Here is a 22,171-nt window from a genome sequence, read left to right as displayed (position 1 = left end):
ACATACCCTTCTTTTGTTCCGCTTGGAGGGGATAACTTTTCAGACAAATGCTAAGATTTGAATTATATCCATTGGAATGTCTCAGAACCTTATTCACTCCTGAAAGAGGCTTACTCAATGGTGCGATCGCATGCTTCAACTCATCAGACACTGATAGTTCATAAAGCAAGAGGAATTAAAAAGTGCACACAAGACATTTTCAAAAGGACACGAGCAGTCATCAGCTGATTAAAAAGAAAGTCCCACTGGATAGAAACCAGGCCCACAAGGCCCATTTCCATGGTATTCTTAAGCACATACCACTTTGCATATAGAGCCTTTGTCCATTTCAATGAGGCAATGAGTGGAAAGCAGACAAAGAGCTACCGGTATCTAAATTCAGAGGAACGATTTCTTCTTCTCACAATAGTGTTACTGACATAACAACGGAAATCACTCATACGTGGAAGTCACAGAACCTCCTCATTCCGACTATACTTCAGGTTTGCATGACTTTTCCACTGCATCACAACATTCCGTACAGTTGTGCAGCCACATAAAGTAAACCTAGCCCCAGAGACTAAAGAAACGACCTCTGACCTCAAGAATGGCAAACTCGGCCTCCTCCATCTCGTTGCCTCCCATGGGGTACTCCTTCTTGAGGACTTCCTCTGCCGCAAAGACCGTCTCCATCTTGCCTCGCAGCTTGACAATTACTGGTAGGAAGTGGGTCTTCAGTAACTCTTCCTTTACATCATTAAGGATGGGCTGGGCATTAGCTGTGGGACAGAAAATAAACTCACTGTATCAACACGTTTTTACGATGTCATTTTTGCAAGCTTGCTGAAGATGGCAGGCTGCTTCAAGTCCATGGGTTACACAGGCACATCATTTTTGTGTCAGATGATGTTAATTTTTATATTGGGTGTTTTTCTGTTCATTGATGAGAATTTTTGCAAACAACTGTATACCTAGTGTGGTCTGCAGGATTGTGGAATAATTCACAAGCTCACTTGGGTGGCATTCAAACCCAAGACCTACTTTTTGCCAGTACGGATGTTATCAGTTGACCAACAAGCTTTCTGGGGTTAGCAGACCAGTTTGGGTCAGCCAAGCAGCAAGTACCATGAGCAAACAGGTTTCAAGATATTATTTTCATGTAAGAGAAATGAGATATTAATATAAATCTTGCCTTAAGACTACTCCTCAAGGAAATCAACAAGAGGACATTTCCTAATCCTCCAAAATCCTTCACAGTGCAGGAAACCAACCAATTGCAAATTCTTTGCACGGACAGTAAGTAACAGCGAGCTAATTCTTCCTTTCTCAATCCTCCAAAATCCTTCACAGCGCAGGAAACCAACCGATTACAAATTCTTTGCACAGACAGTAAGTAACAGCAAGCTAATTCTTCTTTTGTTAATCCTCCAAAATCCTTCACAGTGCAGGAAACCAACCGATTACAAATTCTTTGCACAGACAGTAAGTAACAGCGAGCTCATTCTTCCTTTGTCAATCCTCCAAAATCCTTCACAGTGCAGGAAACCAACCGATTACAAATTCTTTGCACGGACAGTAAGTAACAGCGAGCTCATTCTTCCTTTGTCAATCCTCCAAAATCCTTCACAGTGCAGGAAACCAACCGATTACAAATTCTTTGCATGGACAGTAAGTAACAGCGAGCTCATTCTTCCTTTGTCAATCCTCCAAAATCCTTCACAGTGCAGGAAACCAACCGATTACAAATTCTTTGCACGGACAGTAAGTAACAGCGAGCTCATTCTTCCTTTGTCAATCCTCCAAAATCCTTCACAGTGCAGGAAACCAACCGATTACAAATTCTTTGCACGGACAGTAAGTAACAGCGAGCTCATTCTTCCTTTGTCAATCCTCCAAAATCCTTCACAGTGCAGGAAACCAACCGATTACAAATTCTTTGCATGGACAGTAAGTAACAGCGAGCTCATTCTTCCTTTGTCAATCCTCCAAAATCCTTCACAGTGCAGGAAACCAACCAATTGCAAATTCTTTGCACGGACAGTAAGTAACAGCGAGCTCATTCTTCCTTTCTCAATCCTCCAAAATCCTTCACAGCGCAGGAAACCAACCGATTACAAATTCTTTGCACAGACAGTAAGTAACAGCAAGCTAATTCTTCTTTTGTTAATCCTCCAAAATCCTTCACAGTGCAGGAAACCAACCGATTACAAATTCTTTGCACGGACAGTAAGTAACAGCGAGCTCATTCTTCCTTTGTCAATCCTCCATAATCCTTCACAGTGCAGGAAACCAACCGATTACAAATTCTTTGCACGGACAGTAAGTAACAGCGAGCTAATTCTTCCTTTGTTAATCCTCCAAAATCCTTCACAGTGCAGGAAACCAACCAATTGCAAATTCTTTGCACGGACAGTAAGTAATAGCGAGCTAATTCTTCCTTTCTCAATCCTTCAAAATCTTCCAAAATCTCCAGACGGATTTTGAGGAATGCAGGAGGGTTAAGGTCAAGTCACAGTGCCATAAGTGATGTCCGGAAGAACAGTGGTTTTGCGACCAAACTAATGCCACGAGTTGTCAGACTAACTTACCAGCAATGCGTGTCATCCATGGGGCATCTTCAGAACCCAGGTTGAATTTGATCAAAGTCAGCACGTTACCCAGTGTGGTGTTGAGATGATTTGAGTTCACCATTGTCCAGTAATTGCTGTTGTTTGGAAATAATGAAAAGAAACAAAGCACGTGTTTAAATCACCAATCACGAAAATAAATTTAACAAAATTAATTCAACAGTAGGAGAGAACTTTGGCAACTGCTACTGAACAAGAAAGGACAAACTACACGTAACAAGTTTTATCCATGCAAACAAGAAAAAAGAGGGAGTAAATCAAACAGGATAAGGATTCATTAACTGGTCTTCATTCAAACAACATATTTCAAGAAAACAGTCTCTGGAAAAAAATGTCCAACTCCAATATTGTCAACATGTTTTTTCACAATCATTTTGAAGTTGAACATCAAAGACTACAAAAAATAGTTTAGTGCAAAGCCTGACTTGTCTTCTTTCCAAGTAGGTTTTGCCATCAAGGAACACATTAAAAATGCCAACATAATGACTGAACATGATGGGAAACTGAACAGAAATGTGCTTTAACAAGATTCCATTCAAACTAACTTTCCTCATGCACCCTCCAAACCAGTGACTGAAGCCAAACTATGCTAGCGGCTATGGCTTTAATCAAATAAGACCCTGGTAGCAGTTTGAACATACGAGACAGTTCAAATTACTTGGCTGTGCTATGTGTCCATATGAAAGCCACTGGCTCGTGGCTACAGCCAATTCTCACACATGTGAGTTCACCAGCCCTAGCCAGGTAAGACAGACAAAGTCTGAAACTCCAGGAGGAGAGGAAACACATATTCACCCTTGCCTCCTGCAGATGTTATCCGGACCCTCCATCCACCAGAAATGAAGGTAGCTTGTAAAAAGTTTGAAAAAAAAAGAAAGAATTGTTAAAGATATGAAGACAGTGGAATCAAGTGACTCTGAATGAAATTCTTATACTGCCAAATACTAGTGTGAATGTTGCCTTGATGAGTCATTAAGAAAACCCGGTGACAAAACCGTTTTCTTATTCTGTGAACCCTCTTTTAATCTAGATTTTGTTGATGGTTTCCCCAATTCTTCCTTTTCCTTGTACTACACAAAACCAAAAATGCCTCCAAAAAAGTTTTTCAGAAATGGGTAACCTTATGCAGACCTGGCTTAGTCAGCACAGGTTTCGCATAACCTGCACTATTTGGACATGATTTGTTCATGGGTCTACACTTCATACATGTATGTCAGACTGGCAAACAATGACTATCCCTGCTGTTTAGTGCAGTGGTTATATTTTCACATACTGTAAATTCCACTTATTGTATAAAAACTAGTGATCTCCAGCACCACAGTTACTTGAACCAAAATGTACTTTGAATGAGTGCGAATGTGCGCATTAAAGACATAGTCTGATGATACAGGTATCTAAGGAAAGTCCTTTTTCCAAAACCTGGACACTCTTCTTGTAGACCTCTTACCCCATTTTCAGGTTTCAACCTGTGATCGAAAGTCAGACCACGATGCCAAGTTTCTAAAGCTTAATTCCTACCGCGCCACTTTCTCAGCATAATAGATGGACTGGCAAAAATAACCATAAAACTAAAGTAAACACTTTCTTTAATTAGGCTTTTGTGGAGTGTTCTTTTATGAGGAGACTAGAATGCGCCAGTGTGGTATTCCAATGGGGCATGCCCAAAATGGAGCACATCCAAGGTCACTCAGCAATACACGAGTGCAAGGTATATGCCCTATCAGTACAGCCACAGGTCAAGTCTTGTCCTTGAATGGCATTGACTCCATGAAATACCCAACTGGATAGTGGAATTTTATTGTTGCACTTACAGATTCCAAACCAAAATGGTTTCGGTGTGCAAAATTAAAATCAGCATGATCACAGACCAAATGCTGTAAATTACAGCAAACTACTTGGAAAGGTGCATGAATATCTCCATGCACAAAGGGAGTTTATTCCAATACCTGCACAGCATGGGTAGAATGACCTCAATGACGTGGGGTGCATCGTTGTATGTGGCACCCGTTGTGGCCATCTGATCAAGCTCCTTCATGACTGCCTCCAACGTAGGAATACCCGAGGTCAGTCTCAACAGTTCCTCTATTCACAAGAGAAAAAGTGAGCTTTTGATACATGTGAATACATGTGAAGATACATGTGCTACTGATGTAAGTTTCTGAAGTGCATGTTTTACAGAGCGGCTACCATGTTTATTGGATGGAAATTTATCCTTAATGTACATGTGTACTTCACTAAACAGTTTACTGAAGTTTTTCTTTAAACTCTTTAAATATGTATTAAATCTTTTAGCCATCTTTGAAATGCTCACTTCCACTTTTTTAAATTCCAAAGACATAAACAGGCCAGAATACCTGCTCCTTCGTAATTTGCTCCCTTGAGTTCCAGCTGACCCAGCAGCGAGCTCCCGTTGTGCTTGTTGAGGTGAGGCTCCAGGAAAGCCACCGGGAAAGCCCCAGCAAATGCTGCCAGCAGCTCCCCGATTGCTGGCCGATGCCTGGTACCAGAAAAGCAGATTCCCAAGGAAACCATCAATAGAAGTGCCAGCATTCAATCTACTTACACACTTCAAGCTTGCTGCTAGTACAGACGAATCTGGCAATCACGGTAATGCCATCGCTGGTTATTTCTGTGGCCCCTGCCAATGGCGGAAAGCAATGTGGTAACTATTGTGCAAAGCCACAGTTAAATAGCAGTCACTCTATACAAAGCTGGACACAATGCTTTCCACCATCTGAAGGGGCCAGTGAAGCATCGCTGGATTTGTCTAAATTGCATATTGCAAATGTTGGTGACTTTTTACATTTCTTGCAAACTGGCACAACAAGTGTGTGTTTTTTTTTTAATTTGCTTGGTATTTGATGCTCAAGGTGTATTGCCGATGCAGCCACAGCAGTGCCAACAGCAATGTAGCACACTTACATTGCTTCCTACATGTACTTAGCTTTTCATGGCCATAACAAGCACATAGTGTTACACTGTAAGCTTGATGTTCAAGGCTTCTTTTAAAATTTCAGAAAACTCACTGCAACCTTTACCATGCAAAAGAGCGCTTAAACCAGGGTTCCCACAAAAATCTGAAAGTCCAAATTCCAAGACTTTTCCACGAGTTTCCAGGATTAGAATGTAACAATTTCTATGTCACTTAACACCATTTTGCAGAGAAAAATGTTTGGTATTACAAACAAGAAGACTACCACATCAACTAACTACAGACCAACAACAATGTAGCCTGTAACTTTTCATTCTGTTATCACATCAACAAGTGGCCTAACCAATGTAACCCTTGCATGATCTTAATATCCATGACTTTTCTGTGACTACTGTTTCTTAATTTTCCATGACTCTCTAAGACAACTCTTTTTTTTTTCAAGGATTTTCAGGACCACGGGAACCCTGTTAAACACTTCTCATGGAAAAAGACTCGAAGCCAACTTTTGGACAGGCAAAACTTTCAATTTACATGTATCTGTGCTGTATGGCTAAGCTTTTAAATGGCCATTCAGCATGTTCAGGATGCAACCAACACATTTAAAATCGCAATCTTAAAACTGTACATAGTTCCACACTGCTAGCAGTAAAAATCTTTATACACCTACAGTTATGAAGATGAATGCATAAAATACACACTAAACCCTAAAAGAGCCAGACAGGGAATACGCCCCCTCTATATTTTATCTGATATATGTACCGTCATAATGCTGGTTTTTGTGCTGAGCATTCAGGAGTTTTCCAGTGATGTTTTCCAATCATTTTGACACCAATGAAAATCGGACATGCCGTTCTTGAAAAATGTCCAGTTTTCCAAGACAGGGCAGCCAAAATTAATAACTTTATAAACTAATACACTTATTGCAAGTGGGCCAACATGCATAAAACAGTGAATCATAAGTGATTTCGACAATATTCGTAATCAATGTCTTTATATGAAGTTCAAAAAGATCTTGTATGACAGATTACCCCTTCCCCATAAGATGGTACCCAACCACCCCCTCCCCAGCTCTTTTAGGGTTTAAACACTATCACGCCTTGCAGCCATCAGTTCTGGGGGGGATAAAGCTTTGTGGCAAATTTTAAAGGAGCACTCTGGTTAAATGAGTAGACTCTGAATCACTGTGGTGCCACAAACCAGTGGGCTTAGTTACAACTGAGAGTGCCCAAGAATTTGGAGGGTAAAGCACAAACACACAATCATGAGATATCAAGAGCATAATGACTTCAATTTATCCACTTGCTTTCATCTTTTTGTTGGGTTGATTAGGAAAAGACAAATCTTCTAACATGCTTCTTTAAAACAATTTGGCAGACATTACTTGAGATTGCCGCGCTGGCAACTGTGGAAAATTCCACAAATGATATTGCAACCGGAGTGCTCCTTTAAAACAGGCAATGATTTGCACATGGTTAGCAAAGCAACCCCCTGCCTCCCACATGAATTTTGTACCGCAAAGCTGTGAATAAAATGTTAGCACTTACAGGATTTGCATTCAGTACCAATTAGTATGTTAAAATAATAAATATTAAATTCCATTATTTTTCCAAATCCAATTCTGAAACTGGGGCCCTAAACATTCAGTGGATTTGTAAATGTCTCACTTGAGCATATTTAAGTGAAGGCATTTGGGTTTTAGGGGAATATTTTTATCTTTACATGCCAGTCAATCCAGTGAGCAAGGCTAAACATGAGGCACAAAAAAGACATATCCCATTCACAACAATTTCAAAGGTAAACACATCCCATTCATGACAGTCTTGGGAGGGGGTTCAGTGCAAGAAAACTCCTAGTGCCTTCGACAGGCTGTTGAATTAGAATTGCCAAATAAGGTTGCTGAAAAGGGCAATGCCACCTATATTTACTGGAATGAGGAGTCAAAAAAGATGACTTTGGAATTGTTTCCTGTATGTTTGCGGTTAATCAGTTGTAATGTGGTGGGGGGCAGGCAACGGTAACAATTTTGGAGCTGCCAAGCTCATGAATTTGCCAGGGGCATTAATATTTTGGTGGGAAAAGGGTTCCGGCCAAAATGTGGTGTGGCTCATCTTTGCTAGTTTTCCAGTTTGGTTTTGCTGAGTAAATAAATTTGACATTTCCAGGCAGACAGCTCAATAATATTGGGACCTTGGGAGTTTATCCCAAGCACCAGGATGTGCTACCGTGGAACTGGAGAAGTATAAAAGACTAAAATACAGCCAGAGAAATGAAAAGTAGACCGGAAAATTGAATTCCAGATAAATCCCGTAGCCAAGGACCAGCATCATTTGACAAAAAGGAGGTTATCGAAAAAATGTGCATAGTACAATATGCACATCAATTTATTCTAGAAGATGAGGGCAACTGAAATGTGGCAGTTTAGCATGCAAACCTGCAGAGCACTGGAAAACGATTTTCCATACCAACTATTACTCTAAAGCTTCATTTGTGAGATATATTACGAAATAGATGTATTGAAATATGTAATATGCGATGGCTTTTCAGAGATGAGGTTGCCAGTGACTGGCAATGGGTAACAGAGCACAGAGCCTGGCTGAGTGATTTCCAACTAATTGACTTTGGACAATCCAATTCTCTAAAATTCAACTTTTTAAAAAGAAATTTCTGAAAAAAAAGTTAGGGGAACATATAGTAACTTCTCTTCGGACAATTTTGGGAAGTTGAGAAATTTCTGACAAAACTGGGAAATAGCTGTTTGACTGTAAATAGAAATGGAGAAATAATCATTTAAAATCTTTTCATATTTGAGGTTCATTACATATGTTTATTTTTTATGAGTAAGCTGGCCCCTCCCCAAAGAACTGAAGCAAGCTAATGGACAGATGATGCTGTGTTCAACATTGCAGGTGACGTTATGGAAAGTGTTATAAAGCAAGCACACTTCACGTGGACATGCAGTGAGTGTGGGTTGGTTGGTTTGAAGTGTCTCTCCTCCAATTACCTGTCGATGTCCTCTTTCACCATCATGCTGAAAAGCAGAGATGTGGTTACCATAGTTATCATGAGATGTCAAGCAAGAGAGATAAACATCGTATCATGCCATGTTCCAATTCAGTGCAAGAGGGCAATAAACAATACAAATGAATGAGATATTCACATTAGTAATGAATTTATTTGAAATGTGCTCAATAGTGAACAAAAAAGATAAGTTTATAGAGACATTGTGGAAAACTGCTTCAAGAAATGGAATTTTCAGATATGCCCATTTTTCCTGAAGTGCATGTAAACTTTAAAACTTCAAAAACTTTGTACAAAACACACGACACCAAAAAATACATATATCAACAAGAACAACTGATGAGAAGACAGGATTACCCTATTAAGTTCTCTGACTTTTTTGAGCACCAGTTATAAACAAGAATTGAAAGGTAGATCTTTTTGTTTCATGAACAAGACACGGAATAACAAACGCTCTTTACAAATTGGAACAATGCTGAACATTTGTGACCTTTCAATACCCGAAATCTGAATAAATCCAACATCAGCTGGGAGTTATTTTGCCGTGTCTGAATTGACTGGCTGTGGCTAAGAGTAGCACACATGTATTTGGTAAGTGGCTGCAGCCACCAGTGAGCGCCTTCCATAAGCTGACTGGTTATTTCCAGCCCCAACTGTAACTTCTCAGACATGGCTTCACTGTCTTCCTCTTTCTATGCATCCAATCCAGCAGCTGATTTTACAAAACTTGGCGTAACCTCACAGCATGTGTAATTCTTATGCAGCTTCACAATGTACATGTACGTTCATGAAAATTACTTAGTTTTGCAACAGTTTAATTGAGCATCTCTAATGAGGGCAATAACACCTTTAGCGACCTCTGTTCTTTTTCAATACTTCAGCAGTCACCTGTTAGCTATGTTCACCATTTCGAACATTTTTTCTTTCTTTGTTGGCACAAGGTAAAAAATCGGGAAGTTTTCCCAGAATCCAAAAATGTTCTTCATTACAGCCGAACAATGTTGAGAATTTTACATATAAACTCTGATAAGTGAGCGATTACAAGTCCAAAACGAACATGATTAGTTTACAACATTGTTCATTTTCAATTTGTTTGGCCAAACTTCTGCGTTATTTAATTTGTGAACTAACACGTGTATTGTACCTTTTGTGAATGTGCCATTACATATTGTACAACTTAGGCAATAAAATGCGGCGAAAGTGACAGGATGCCACTACATATAGTTTGGGGAAGTTTGGTGCTGGTCCCCTACTTACTAAACCTCATTCTAACTACATCTTGGTTAAGTTGGTGCCCTCAACTGACTCACCTGTTGACATAGATGGATTTATCTGCACCCAGTGAGTACAGACTGCTGAGGAGTTTGTAACAAGCCACCTGGACCTGGTCCACTGTTTCACCAAAACACAAAAGATTTGTTCATTGTCAAACTGTGATGCTTCTTATTTGAATGAAGCCATTTTTATCAGAAACTTTGTACATTTCATTACGAACTAAGTGGTAACCACACATTACGCATTTACAGAAGTGGTAATACACTTACATGTATGTGCAGGTCGTATTATGCCAAGGATGTATGCGTGGATTCAGTTTTCCTTGTACCAACATTGTTACCACAAGAGAGAGGCATCATGTCTTCAATGTGTGGTTACCAGGGCCAAATTTTGTACAGGTGCTTGGCAGAAATGGTCCGGTACTGAATACGGCATTACGGCAGCCATGTTGAGGAACACCCACAAGGAGTAATGCATGTACATGCCAGTCCCATCACATGGCAGCCTGTTGATGTGTGGTGACACTGGTATTCGATAAAAGCTACTACTACTCAGCAAATTTAAGTGCTATGCAAACATCATTGGGAACCAGTCAAAAGCAATATCCACTGCATAAAGTTTTGGATGGTAACCTGTTTCTGTTCAGCATAGATTTTGTGGTGCTAAGCAGGTTCCCGAGCTGAGCTGCTTCATGAACTTGGCTTTAGACCAGTAAATCAGCCTCTCATCTACTCACAGAGTATGTCTTGGCCAAACTGGTGCCGACCAAGGTGGCTAAAGAGACTGGTCAGCACCGGAATGAGAACGCCTGGCACGTAGTTGACCACCCTGCTGCCCTTGACCACCGGGGTGGTCTTGATGTGACTGAAGCGGCCGTTCTTCACGTTCTGGACAGTGGCGGCGAAGTCGTCGGCTGCGTGCTGGAAGAAGCTGACAAGACCTTTCTTGACCACGTCAGAGCTGTGCTTCATCACTGAGCTGCGTGTCCGATTATACAGAGACGGGCCGAGAACGGGAAGAAATACACAAATGAAAAGCCACTGCAAAATGCCCATAGAATTGCAAAAAAATGCTTCCCCATACCACACAACACCACACATTTATGCCCAATATTTATGACATTCTTTTCTATTTGGATACATTTGGCAGGATAAATAGGCCACTGTGCTCATTTAAGGGGGCAGGTCATTGTCATTTCTGCTTTGCCCTGTAGGCGTTACAATAGGCTATTTTGTTCATCAGTGTGTGTTCTCTAGCCTCATACCCCCCCACCAGGCCAAGTCACTCTGTCAGCTGACCTTATTGTTTAACCCCTCATTTGCTTCACATTATTTTCGCATCACTTTATCTGATTTCTATGTATTTTGCATAAAACAAATGTTTCTTTTCTCGAGTATCATTTTCGGATTTGGCATTTATTTGTCCATGTCCTGTGTTAGTTATAAAATTTTCTGGTTTGTTTGGGTTGTCTGTTGAGGCCACCACTTGACCCATTTGGACTGAGTTTGCTGGGCCATGACCCACCATGCTTGGTCCATTACAGAAACAACCAGAGATGCAGAAAGCTTTAAGATTAGAAACAGTTTTTTTCCCACTGGATCAGGAGCTACTTTTCAGCACATCACACGTTGCTTCAAAATCAAATGCCCATCACTAGGGAAGCTTTTACCTTGCATCCATGGACTGGGCCACAACCCTTAGACATCTGATGATGCACTCTAGATCCCGACCTAAACGAAAAAGAAAATGCAATCATTTTTCCCTCGGCTGTCATAAGGCCTTTGATCTTTCGTAAATTCTTGACAACACATTTACGCAGGAAAGAAATTCTCAAAAAAAGACCTTTTAGAATACAGCCCTGGCAAGGAATAATTTGTAAAACGACCACTGCGAGCCAATAAAAAATCAGTGCAAATAAAACTTCAGTGTTTACCAATCACAACTTCATATTTATGTCTACATGTACGTTGTTTTCTGGTTTGTGTGTATGTCACGAAGTTTTCCATAACCCCTTCACTGCGGGATTATTTTGACCGCAACTGCTGGGCTGTGGTATGCCCTGAATGGGGGGCTTTGTCCAGCAGCAGGCCCCATTGAACCAGCAGCTGCATGGTGAATAGACTGTATGTGTGGTATGCACTAATCCTCACAGAACGGTGTGGTGGAAGTAGAAGTCCTCCACAGCAAAGGGGTTAAACAATATTCCAATTGAAAGTAGTTTTGAAGTTTAGTTTCCTCTCAAGGTAGCCATGATAAAGCCATGAAACTTGGCCCAACAAAATGTGCAGAGGGTCAGGAAACTTTCTCACAACTCACCAAACATGTTGATCTTCTGTCTCACCAAATGTGACAGTTTGCAGAACAGACTGCACAGAGAAAAACGTAACAATGGTTACTTTTTGTTATGCTCTAAATCATGAGTTGTATGCTAATTTACAAATTCCGATGGAGGAAAGTTCTAAAGTATTACTTAACAAATGAGAAAAATTCAACAGATTATTCAAAATAACAAGATACCCGTATTTTAAGTAATGAAACTTTGTGGAAACTTACAGCTTTATGACCACTTATTACAGTCAACATGGAAATTTTACAGATTCAAGAACACTCATTAAAAAAAATTGGAAAAAACAATTGAAAATAATGAAAACGGCACTGATCAATGGCATAAAAAAGGTTTAGAAATAAATAATAATGCCAATAAAAATTATGCAAATTTTCTAACTTATTTATTACAAGACTGAAATTATCTTTAATCAATTTTCAAACCCCCAAAAGGCCAACCTGTAAATACTATCAAATATAAATTCAACGACTAGCTTTTTACGTAAGGTTTTAAGACTCTTTCTTCATATTTTTCCAAGCTCAGAAAAAAGTTGAAATATTAATGTTATGCTGTAAGTTGCTACAAGCCAATTTAGCCCATGGATAAAATAACCCATGAGAAAAATCTGAATCAAGGACACACTTGTTTTTTTCCTCTTGAGCTGTTTTTTTTTTTTACATCTTTGACAGACAATACACTTTTTTCTCACTGTAGGTGAATTCACTGCATTAACCCTCCTTTGGTTTTACAGCACAAATATGCACAAGTGCCCACAGTCACTCTCTTGCATGTGTTTTCTATATGGAACCCAAACATGCACAGGCTCAGTGTGTACACAGTGGGTTGCCAGCACAAAATGACCCAAGGTCTTTTGTGCAGTCCTCTTCACTGCATTTGGTTTACTGCACAATTATGCATATGACAAAGTGAAGCACAGATATTGGGCAGCAAAAAAAGTGCAATCTGATATTCCTGTGAGGGACAGTTGGTGCAGCGCACAACACAACACAGCTGTGCTTCTTTGAGGTGTTCACCAAGTGACCCAAAGAGTGACTTCAGCATAGGAGGGTTAAAAATGTTTAAAATCAGAGAAAAAGGAAAACATGTACAATAATTTTGTTCACGTGACCCCAACATACTAAATGCCTATCAGGGAATGAGTCTGCAATCTTGAATCTACTTCAAAACAATTCTTCAAGGTAACATCGTAAACTGTATAGAAAAAGTGAATATAAGGGCAGATGGATGTCTGACTCTACTCGGGAATAGTTCACATACCACAACAGCCAAAATCATCGGGTTATTTCACTGGAAAAGTTACACACTAGAACTCACACCCACAACACAAATTAAATGACAGACTGCAAACTATTTCACAGTAAGAAAACTGAGTACACAAGACTTCATCTGACGATTCACTTAATACGGTGACCACAGAGACTTATATTTTTCTGGTAAGTTTGCTTCCTGGTCTATGAAGGAAATTTTACATACTTTCTGTATAAAGAATGAAACTGATTTTGAGACACGATTAAGAAGAAAAGCAACAAAGAGCAGCTGCAGGAGCATGAATGGGATAAAAAAATAAATTTCTAAAATCTGTAACAACAATTTGTGCATCTTTAGATGGTAAAGAATGTGCAGTGATCTGTGCTTATTACGAACAAAATGCTTATAAATATAAATATCTTCAAGCCCTAGCTAGAGTCAAGCTCAGAAGTTGCTGGGATCTTCTTCAATTAAGTCCAATTTTTTTACATTCATATCACATGCATTTCAGTTACAATACAGGATAATGACCGTTACTGTCTTCTGTTTATGCAATAAAAACACTATACATTCTGGAGCATAAGAGTTATTTGAAATAAGATAAGTTTCTAAAAAAAGAAAGCTTCTAGCTCATTTACAATAATTTTAGACACTTTATGAAACAATGAATATAATGTAAATCAAAAAGACACATAAAACAAAACACACAGCGATGAGGCACTTCCAAAAAAAACCCAAAGCAAACAGAGATTTTTTTCATTACAAGTACTCCAAATTTTACTCCTATAACAAGGGATTTCAAACTATTGAAGGGATACACCACTTTCAGAAAAAAAGAAATTGGCAATGCGGCTTTTCATGCAATCAGGAGGATGCATTATCAGAAAAAAGAAACAAGGTTTGGGTGTTTTTTTTCCCCTCATGCAGAGTTTTCAGCCTCTCACCTTGCCACCATGATCGTTTCCACGGGGGAAGCACCTGTCTTGGCGGGTTGGCCACTTTGGGTTGTGATTTGGTGGGTATGGATTGTTGGGGGAGGGGTCGGGAGTTGAGTAGCAGGAAGTGGGGTGAAAGGTCAATTACGAGGTATTGCAAGGTTACATACTCATATCAACCAGAGACCCCTTATTCTTACAAGTCTGTACACAAGCCAGCTTGGTAAGCTTTCAGCCATCGCATGGCACACAAGGTGCATGCATGTATATAAATCAACACAGCAGAGAGCAGAGCTTCCCTGCTAGCCCTACTCGCCATCATGGGATAGCATTCTCTATACAGTGAGTAGTTCCTGAGGATGAATGCAATCACTTATATGCCTTTACCTTCTGCTTACAAATGCACTATTTTGTAGTGCACATCTTGTGTGCATCTGAAAGAATATGCATTATGCAGACAGACAGCCATGTGGGACACCATCATTGGCCCTTGCATTTGGAAACTAATCCCAGCATGCACTGCTTCTCTTTAAGATGGCCTCTCCCCTTGATCGGGAATTAACCAAATCCTGCACTTCAAACAGCAGAGCTCACTGAGTAGTTCTCACTGTGTGAGATGCAAAGTAAAGGTCTTCCAACTTCCATTCAATATCTCAAGTATTCTTCTCAATCCTTAAACCGAGATATGACGTGGGTTTTAATGTAAGACAGCAGATTGTCAAGTTTGCTTTTACACTGATGGATTTGTTTTCTCTCAAACACTACAAAGTCCTGAGACTCCAGTTTAGTGTTGGTCTTGTGAAGATATCACATCAGTGACAAGCAATGTGTAAAAATACATGGACCAATCACAAGTGTACAACCAGCAATTTTTCAAGTAACTACTAAATGTTACAAGACCATCTACACAGGAGCACTCTTTTCAGAGATGCAAACTTTTGTTTTGATAGTGAGACTATTTCTTACATGCTAAATGCATGTCAGCAAAGTAAACGCATTTTAACTTTTGTCATTTGCAAACTGTCACTAGTCCTCTTTTCAAAGAAACAACTATGGAATGAATCAAGAGGCAGTGATGCTTTACGAGTCATGTAACCAAGATATCTAAATATTGGATTTCACTGTCAAACAATTCTGCTATAGCACCATGCAACAGTAGAGGTAACAACATTCATGTACAGGTATGCTAATGACCAGAAGGTTACTGATGCAGACAGATGGATAACACTATCTGGGTAAAATGCCCCAGGAAATTCCATAATCCGACATCAAACAACTGTAAACACTGTAGATGGTTTCATGTAGACTTCCCATGCATGTTAAGGAAAAGCTGGTGATGGACGGTGCAAGTGTGCTTTTTTCACGTGTCCACATACTGTGGGACCAATGTTGCTACATCTGCATATCTATTTTCTCAGACAACACCATTTTTTTTCATTTTGCACGGTCATCTTCAGCTTTACCACAAATTCTACTTGAAAGCCTTTAATGTTTAATCATAAAATCTTAGATTCTCCGACTAGGTGTATTAACATGATATCAAGCCAACTGATGAAGCAAAGCAGTGCAGCAATTTCCAAAAATGCAAGTTTCTAGTTTTATCTTTCCACTTCTCGGCCGTCTCTACTGATGAACTTCGACACATGAATTATTTTCAGACAGCAGGCTGCATTCGGAAGCATTCCAACTTAAAGAAACACTACAATGGCATGTTATAAACTTAATTACTTCTTTTTTTCTTGTTTGGATTTTAAAAGGCAAAGCTACGGTTTCCTTGAGAAAACGAACAAGACCACTCGAAAACTTTCAAAATAAAATACCATTTATTTGAAAATTTATTTGGATAATCTACAGTTGTATTAGCAGTTCCTGAGGCAATTTAACATGCCAAATGTGGACACTAAGCGCATTTCTGTGCAGACAGCCTTTAAAAAAACAAGACCCACCTGGTGACCATTTCCTTCTCTCTGTAGGATGCTGAGCCATAACGACTGCTCTGAGGTGAGTTAGGTGCCGAAACAAAGTACGTGGAGTGGGCCAGGAAGTACTTCTCAATTAGGGGGAGCACCACCTGTGGGGAATGCAGGTAAAGATGGATGTCTAAGGGGGACAGTGTCCAAATGTGAGGGAGTGTCTTATTCCTTTCAACACCACCAAAAGTAATTAATATAATCTCATATCCAAGAAACAAGGGACCCATTTTGCCAGACAGAAAATTTAACTCTGGCTTCATGTGCACACTACCAAAATTTTGGGTGTACTCTAGCAGTTGTAAAAAACATTCCGAATTGAAGTCATTGGCAACTCATGATGTAATAAGTAGCCTGTGACAGCATAATGTGGGAAGTATCTCTTATAAATTAGCAAGGCTCAGGGAAAAAAACAAAACAAAACAGTGGACTCCATGTTGCAGGGCAGCTATTCCATATTGCTTCCCCCACCATACAGACTTCAAATCACCTCCAAGTCACCATGGACTTGGGCTGGAAACTTTCTTTCACAATTCTATTCAAGGCCGTTTAACACACAGCAATTAGTCTAAACACGACTAAAATTGTCTTACTTTTGTGAAGAATTTGTAGCTCTTCTCTTCCTCTTTCCTCTTGTGTGGTGCTGGAAAGTGAATAACATTGAAAACACTTCACTAATATTTTTCATTCAATTCAGTAAACTTTGAGACAAAAATTCAATGTGATTTTGCAGCCAATTTGCTCATTCAACTCAAGAAGTCCCTTTGCCTGCCAAATAACCAAGGTCATCCATTACATCATTTTGCAACATAAGTGCCACAAATTTGGCACTGTTACGGCTCAGTGTCCACACCAGGGTTGCAAAAAACAAATAATGTGACAGAGTCAACCACACCCTGCTCACTGGAGCAGATGAAATTCTATCACTGAACTTGCTAATGCTCATCCGTGCCAGTTAAACCAGACACAGTAAACTCCATTCAATATCAGCGCCACATGCTGAAGTTCCGGCCTACCATCTCTCATCATTGGTTTGAGGTTGGTATGTGCCTTGTCCACGTAATGGAGCAGTTTTTCCAGCAGGTTGTAGGCAAAGCGCTTCTCAATTGTACTGGCACCTCTCACCAGGCCGTCTGCATCGTACTGTCTGCTCGTCCTGCAAAGATTAAAAGCAGACGAATAGAAACAAGACAGAACAAAAGACAGAACAGACGCGACTCAGAACACTTTTGGCTTTGCCTTGGGTGCTATGAATCCCTAAGGTGTCATCACACCAGTCAATAATTGTTAATTGGCTAGAACATAAGCAACGCTGTATGATAGCTACAGTTAAATATGTTCAGATTCACAAGACAATAGTGTGTAAAGAAGTACGAGCAAATGTAAATATACAGGTATCCACAAGATGAAGAGAAAAGGTGTAATTTTGGAAAAGACCAACTATACCAGGAAACACCTGTTAAATATGCTTTGAGATATAGGAATGCATGCATCACTATTGTTATTTCTGTGATGCAAACCTTTCAATAGAAGCTGTCAAGTAAAATTACATCACTCTTTTAGCATCAAAGTTTGTTGGAATTATTACAGACTAAAACATGCACATTTCAAGCACTCATGTATGTCAAATGCACTAATTCAAAGTATAAACTTTAATGTAATCAATTCTACGAGAACATACTTTTCTCAAGAATGGAAAGTTCTATCAAGCAGTAAACTATTGCTACTGTGGGAGATTTTGGAAGGTCATCGCCATCAACCATATACACATGCAAAACAACACAGGAAGCAAGACCATTATTTGTATAACAAAGAGGCATGCACAAAGACAGGTTCCTAGCCTTAGTACGGCGGGGGGGCCATGATTACTCAGTGTAGGCCTCTTTATCATTAATGGAGACGCTCAGTGGAAAATACTGTTTGGCAAAGTTGTGGAGTACACAAAAAATTCACTGGAGATATCATTGATACATCATCAGTGGCCATTTGGTTGAGAAAAAGGCATAAAACGTATCAGAAAGCCCCAGAACTTGAGGGCACTCTCACATGTTTTACAGCAAAGCCTGCTATGTGATGGAAAAAGGAAAGCCTTAGACTAATTTAGGATGCAGCATCGACCATGTGGGTTCTTCTTCAAATAATGAAGGTGGCAGACACAGAAGTCATCATGTTGTGCACACAGTCCATTTACCAATGATACAGGAGTTAAAGCCAGACTGTGGCTTCATGCTCACAGATGGAGACATCACAGTCAATTACAACAAACCAATATATACCAGAAAATGCATATGATCCAGCATCCCCAAACCTGGCCAAAATTGACCCCAAAAAACTTCTTGGCTGTGAGTTATTCCAGGCAACATTTTTCTTCACAAGAAATACAAATTCTGCAAGTGTGATTCTGTTCTGAGAACAACACTGTATCTTGGTTAGGGGATGATGGGTCAGATTCTACAAAACATTTTAATCTGGAGGAACAGATTTGTATTTTGAAAAAATCTACAACATGCTTGGTGTAGTGTTCATGCAATTTCAAGAACAACAGGAGTCCAAAGGATGTCTACAACAGCTACTGGGAAAGTTAAGAAAAGAACTTCAATGTGAAGAATGGTTGCCACGGTTACCTCTTTTCTTCTTCCTCTTCGCTGGATCAAGGTAAAAGTTTGACAAAGTCATAAAGTGAATAAAACAAAACAAGTGGACTTCCTTTGCTTGTGATGAAGATCTTACACTGAAACTTCCCACTTGGAAGATTTCTGACAAAGATTTCCCACACTGAAATATTAATAGGGCATCAAATGTCCTGAAATCTTTGTACACCCTGACTTACCAAAAATGATACTAACTATGCCTTCGTGTTAATTTTTGCTTCAAACGTCCATATATTCTCCAAATGCATCTGCATCACATACTATGCACTTTATCTCTACTAGAGTATCAGGCCTGGCTCTATACATGTATACAAAAGAAATAAACACTAGGCTCTACCTTCTTCGATTTACAAAAACTCAAACTGGATTTAAAGGATCCAGGAAGGTTACATGTACCATACATTTAACATACATGACCAAATTTGATGTTAAATATTTTGTCATAATACTGAAAAGAATTGGATATGATTTTGAAGCAATTAACCCCTTCTCGGCGGAAATTGCTTTCGGAAAGCCGACTCCAAGAATTCCAGCCTCGCTTGGCCACGAAGGCCACCTGCCAAACCACAAATTTTCGGTTTGTGGCCCAGCGTGCTCTTCACGCTTTGAATTACACGGTGAAAAGGCTGACTGTTTTGTGGCATGCGGCTCTACTCAAGCTTCCACATTCCCGTTGCCTCTTTTCAAAGTGGGAACTATTGTGAAGCTGGTGATTATGATGCAAATTCGGTCTTTTCATTTCTGGGCATCACAAAAGGCCAATTGCCATATACACAAGAGCCAGGGTCTGCCTTCTTTCACCGTGTTCACTCAAGCGTGGGCCGAGAATAAAAGCTGAAAAGCGGGCTGAGGATCTCAATTTTTACGGCGTGTCTTAACGCCTCACGGCGTGAAGGGATTAAGGAATAACAGAGGAGCTCACATGTTGGGATCCACTAAAAAAGTATGGTTTACATGTAGTATCTGGTGCATATCTTTACACAGTATACTGGAGTGAGGATTATTGTTATGGGCAAATGTACAGTAGTGTAATGCTCATTACAGAGGTGTTGCTTGGTGGTAATCTGTTCTCACCTGTGCAACCGGTAGCCATTAACCTGCAGGAATTTGAGCAAGGCCTGTGCCATCTCGCGATCTTTCTTCTTTTCCTGGTCGGTCAAGATGTCAAAGGGTACCAACTGGCTGTGGCAACCTCCCCCTGTAATGTATCCACAACCGGCAACGTTAGTCTTAGAGTGTGAAAAAAAAGTGATTACAATGTTTACACTGCCGCGTCTCGGGGTGCAGGACACGGCAAAACTTCACGAAGCTTACTTAAAGCGAAAAAGTTATCAATCAGAGAATTTGATTATTAAAGTGCTGAAGGAAAAGAATGAACAGAGAACCAAAACTCGGAATTGTACATCACATGACCCCTTGGCCAGTATGTAATCAGCTTATGCTCAGTGATCATTTGCAGCCTTAAGAGTTTTCTGCAGAAGTGACAATGCCACAGAGTGATCTTTGGCAACATTTGGTCATGGCACATTAAAGCTTGAGGGCTTCACACATGCTAAGCATGGGGATGAGTATATAGATGTCATCTGCTATCACATACAGAAAGTGCCACAGTGTATTTAAATGTCTCTTGTGTAGCCGGTACAAAGAATACTCATAATTGCATGTCACCCAGTTGGAATTGGTTGACTTACATCCTGTAAAAAAATCTCTACAAAACTTCACAATTATTTGTGACTTGCTAACACAAATTGAAGCTTCAAGTCCTTTTTTTAGAATGTTGGTTCTGATTGGCATTGAAAAGAGCAAACTGAGCTCTGTTTTGCTGTTTTGCTCTATCACTCAGTTTGGCATCCTGATGAAAGTGGACATGATGTGGGTCAAAAATTATGAGGATTCCTACTGATTTATAGTGTACAAGACTCTTGTAGAGGCCTTTATAAAGTGGTTGTGGTGATTTGGAGCTCACTGATTGGACAATATTGGGAATTTGAATAGCTCTTCCAATGAAGGGGAGGGGGAAGGAGGAGTGGTCAGTGAGGGGAGTACACAGCCTGCTTTTAACTGACCTCCAACCGTTAATAATCCTTACCTGTTGCATCCATCTCCATCTTGGTTTTCTTAGCCCAGACATCATGTGCATTCTCAGCCAGTCGCTCGGCCATTGTCTGAAATACAAGTGCACAGCAGGTATGCATCCTCACTTTTTTCCTCTGGTAATGGCTAGGGACAAGAGAACCAGCGTGTGAACCAACACGTGCGTGTATTCCATTCATTTGCACTACACTGCCCGGTTCAAAATGATATCACACTTAGGAGGCGAGTTGTTGTATACTTCTACTGAACCAATCTACACCCCTGGGACTAGGAACCAGATCACTCTGAAACAAATGGATCTAGAACTTTATATCTCTTCATATAAAATCTCCAAGAGCCATGAATCGACCTAAAATGAATGGCCTCTATGTAAAGTACCTCAACGAAAAAGTGGAATCTAAAACATTACAGAGATTTGCAAAGCTTTCTGTACAATACCCTAACTATAAAATTTGGAAGTCACATTACTTTATGGGCCTCGGGTTGGAGAAAGAGAGGACGCTGGTTTCTTAGCAATGAAGGCTCCATTGGTCGGAACTGAACTTTGCTGGTTCATGAACGACTCAAAAAGGCACGCGTCACAGTCACATTGCTACCAACAAAGTGAACACTCCTGACCAACACAGCCCTTTTTTACCGATGAGTGGGTACTTCTGATCGAGGCGGATAGCCACTCTGTGGTTTTTTAATGCCATTCTAAAGACTGACCTACCTGCATTTCTCTTGTGAGGGTGTTGTTGCTCATGTCAATTGGTCGGGGGTTATAACCATGAGGAGATTCCATGGCACCCTGTGGAGTCAAAGGTCGTTGGAGAGGTCAACAAACTATCAAATTCAAAAGCAGCACCTCAGGCAAAAGGTAGCCAGCAACTTGTAAAAAACTGGAAACTGCATAATCTGTTAGAACACCACTTTTTTCCTTTTGCTTTATCCTGAAAAAAATGGAAATTCAAAGGATTCTCAAGATTGTCAGTAAGGGCAAAAAGTTTTTAAAAGCTGTTCTGAGTGCTAGTTTAAGCTTCGTAACACCCAGACAATTCATACAGAGTTTGGTATTTGAAGAAAGGCTGTACTTTATGATAAGGCACTGCACAT

General features: G+C 40.0%; 1 protein-coding gene across 15 annotated transcripts in view; it reads right to left on the bottom strand.

Annotated features, from left to right (window-relative positions):
• Positions 1–22,171, bottom strand: part of LOC110986867 (ryanodine receptor 2-like) — a 188,975-nt gene that overhangs the window by 51,809 nt on the left and 114,995 nt on the right. For 10 of the 15 annotated variants that reach the window (XM_087131551.1, XM_087131550.1, XM_087131563.1 and 7 more), the window contains 18 exons: positions 21,789–21,866; positions 21,072–21,147; positions 20,057–20,180; positions 18,956–18,976; positions 17,348–17,487; positions 16,925–16,974; positions 16,308–16,432; positions 14,371–14,424; positions 12,148–12,197; positions 11,501–11,561; positions 10,568–10,809; positions 9,867–9,948; positions 8,540–8,566; positions 4,961–5,103; positions 4,553–4,688; positions 3,402–3,455; positions 2,568–2,683; positions 580–758 (listed from right to left, as the gene is read on the bottom strand). In XM_087131551.1, the coding sequence (XP_086987677.1) occupies positions 580–758; positions 2,568–2,683; positions 3,402–3,455; positions 4,553–4,688; positions 4,961–5,103; positions 8,540–8,566; positions 9,867–9,948; positions 10,568–10,809; positions 11,501–11,561; positions 12,148–12,197; positions 14,371–14,424; positions 16,308–16,432; positions 16,925–16,974; positions 17,348–17,487; positions 18,956–18,976; positions 20,057–20,180; positions 21,072–21,147; positions 21,789–21,866 (1,758 nt within the window). The remainder of the gene's footprint in view (positions 1–579; positions 759–2,567; positions 2,684–3,401; positions 3,456–4,552; positions 4,689–4,960; positions 5,104–8,539; positions 8,567–9,866; positions 9,949–10,567; positions 10,810–11,500; positions 11,562–12,147; positions 12,198–14,370; positions 14,425–16,307; positions 16,433–16,924; positions 16,975–17,347; positions 17,488–18,955; positions 18,977–20,056; positions 20,181–21,071; positions 21,148–21,788; positions 21,867–22,171) is intronic. The other 5 variants (XM_087131552.1, XM_087131556.1, XM_087131559.1 and 2 more) reach the window with 5 other exon arrangements.

Source organism: Acanthaster planci, unplaced genomic scaffold (genome assembly GCF_054643075.1).
Source record: "Acanthaster planci isolate LZ-2023a unplaced genomic scaffold, COTS_SCS Contig2, whole genome shotgun sequence".
NCBI classification, from domain to species: Eukaryota; Metazoa; Echinodermata; class Asteroidea; order Valvatida; family Acanthasteridae; genus Acanthaster; species Acanthaster planci.
The sequence above is the reverse complement of the archived record's forward strand: the minus strand, read 5'-3'. Positions and strand labels throughout refer to the sequence as shown.